The sequence below is a fragment of the Acanthisitta chloris genome, unplaced genomic scaffold (assembly GCF_000695815.1).
Source record: "Acanthisitta chloris isolate BGI_N310 unplaced genomic scaffold, ASM69581v1 scaffold38753, whole genome shotgun sequence".
NCBI lineage: Eukaryota > Metazoa > Chordata > Aves > Passeriformes > Acanthisittidae > Acanthisitta > Acanthisitta chloris.
Genome location: NW_008664932.1, coordinates 1 through 2,040, shown reverse-complemented (window position 1 = coordinate 2,040; position 2,040 = coordinate 1). Strand labels below are relative to the sequence as shown.

General features: G+C 40.0%; 1 protein-coding gene across 1 annotated transcript; it reads right to left on the bottom strand.

Moving 5' to 3' along the window:
- Window positions 1-203: 203 nt before the first annotated feature.
- THUMPD1 (THUMP domain containing 1) lies at window positions 204-2,037 on the bottom strand (the record flags this gene model as incomplete). Its single annotated transcript, XM_009071541.1, has 3 exons — window positions 204-858; window positions 1,413-1,661; window positions 2,013-2,037. Coding segments are annotated over 3 exons (600 nt in total), but the record flags the coding sequence as incomplete, so codon positions are not given.
- Between the last annotated feature and the right edge of the window lie 3 nt (window positions 2,038-2,040).

The window sequence follows — 2,040 nt, the reverse complement described above, 5'->3', positions numbered from 1 at the left end:
ATAAACCCCTCCATCATACAGGAAATTATCAGGTTTAGCTCATTCTGTTGTTTACATAGAAACATGCTACTGAGTTCTGCAGTGACACAGTTGTCAGATCACTTTGTTCAAAACCTTCAACTGTCTCTTCCAGATCTCTCACTTCTGTCAATACTTCCTCGTAGAGCTGTTTCTGCACTCCCTTTTGGTTTCTGTAGCCATCCTATAACAAAGGAGAGTCCACACATGTCAGGATGGCCACATCACCACATGCATGCACACACTCCTGCTTTTTGTGCCAGGTAAAGGCAATGCAGAACAAAGCTGTAGAAGGACAGCACACGTCATCAGAAAGGTGATGCACTCTTGAGCACCCTTACATCTGCTGTAACCTCAGGTCTGCCTGCAACAGCATTAAAATTCTTATACATGTGGATTTTAAAAACAGGATTTCAAAACAAAACCCACTCTCCTCACTAAAACACCTGTTCAGAACTCTAGGGCAACTTGGTTTATGTTTGGTTTATGTTTACCTTTCCCTCTATCACATTTTCTATACTGTCAGTGCATCATTCCCCTTGGGTTCAGCTTCTATTTCATCTTGATTCTTGTTCTCTTGTTTTACTTCTTTTGTGCTTTCCTCCTCCTTAGTTTCTGGCTTTACTGTCTTTGAGTTCTGTTCTTCTGTCAGACTTGGTGGGGTTTGTTTCGTGTCTTCTTTGTTGCTCTTCACCACCTCCTGCAGATTGTATTTTCTGAACAGAACATAGTCTCTCACCACACTCAAGCAACAGACGTTTTTTATTATTTCCACCACAACTGTATATTGTGGATTATTAAGATCAACTTTGTTTTCTGGATTGAGGCTGCCCACAATTCCTGTAAAAGAAGATGCAGTTTAAAAGATGCTGGAAAAACTGCTTCAGAGCATGAACATGCCTTACTGAAAGCTTAAAAATTAACAGCAAAAAGGCAATATGCCTCTCAGTTGTAGCCAATTACTCCTTTTTGTAATTGCTTAAAAGAGCAGGACAGAGCAGGACTCAGAATATGCCACCAGTAGGACTCAAGTAACTGAAAACCAACCCAATTGCAATTACCAAAAAACCAAATACTTGAGTAAGTGGATGATACAAGTCATATGTTCAATAGAAACAGCAAGAGAGAAAGAATTTCAAAGCACATACAGCTGACACTGCAAGTTATAGCCAACACTGTTCTCTCTTCTGCCTGTTGTCTCTTAAGACATCAACACCAACAAGGAATATTGATGTCAAGTTTTTTTAAGTCTTAGAGAAGCTTTTGCAATTCATCACACAGGTTTTATGCAACAAATGCATATGGCATTAAGACCCCTATTAACAGTCTGACCTATGCTGTGCATGCAGTCGTGAGCTGCTTATATACTTGTTCTGTGTGAAATCTATACATACCTGCCAGCTCCTTAATTACTTCTTCCCTACTCATATGACTGTTATTACGAGCTTTGTAAACAATCTGAAAAGTTCCCTTATTAGGAGCTTTAAACCAAGGCTCAAAAAACGTTTCTGTGTACTTTTTCATATCATCCATAAAAGCCTTGCAAGTTCCAGAAATGGGCAGCATGCGCAGAATGACTCTGGTTTTCTTCTTTTTAGTCGTATGCATATCCTTTAATATATGGTGCACCAGGTTCTCGGGTTCTGCAAAGAAAACAGCTAGGCATGAGAAACAGATTGAAAGCATTATCTCCCTTCTACCTCTCTAAATAACATGCTGGGGAAATGCACACTTGGCTGCAGTGCTGTAAGCCTCAAATCCTTTTAGATAGAGTTGTTTTACTATGCCAAAACTGGGAGATCAAATATTATTTTTTAAAGCAGATTCCTCTACCTTTAGCTTCTCCACTAATGACAGAACTCAGTGTCATAGCCAAAGGGAAGGTGAAACACTGTATTTGTTTGAAATACATGTGTTTCGTGGAAGAAACAGGCTTTGTGGCCTGTTACTAACAACGTTCAGAGCAGTCTGCATTACTCAGCATCCTGTCCTACCTATGCCCCGCGTTCTAATGAAGACCAC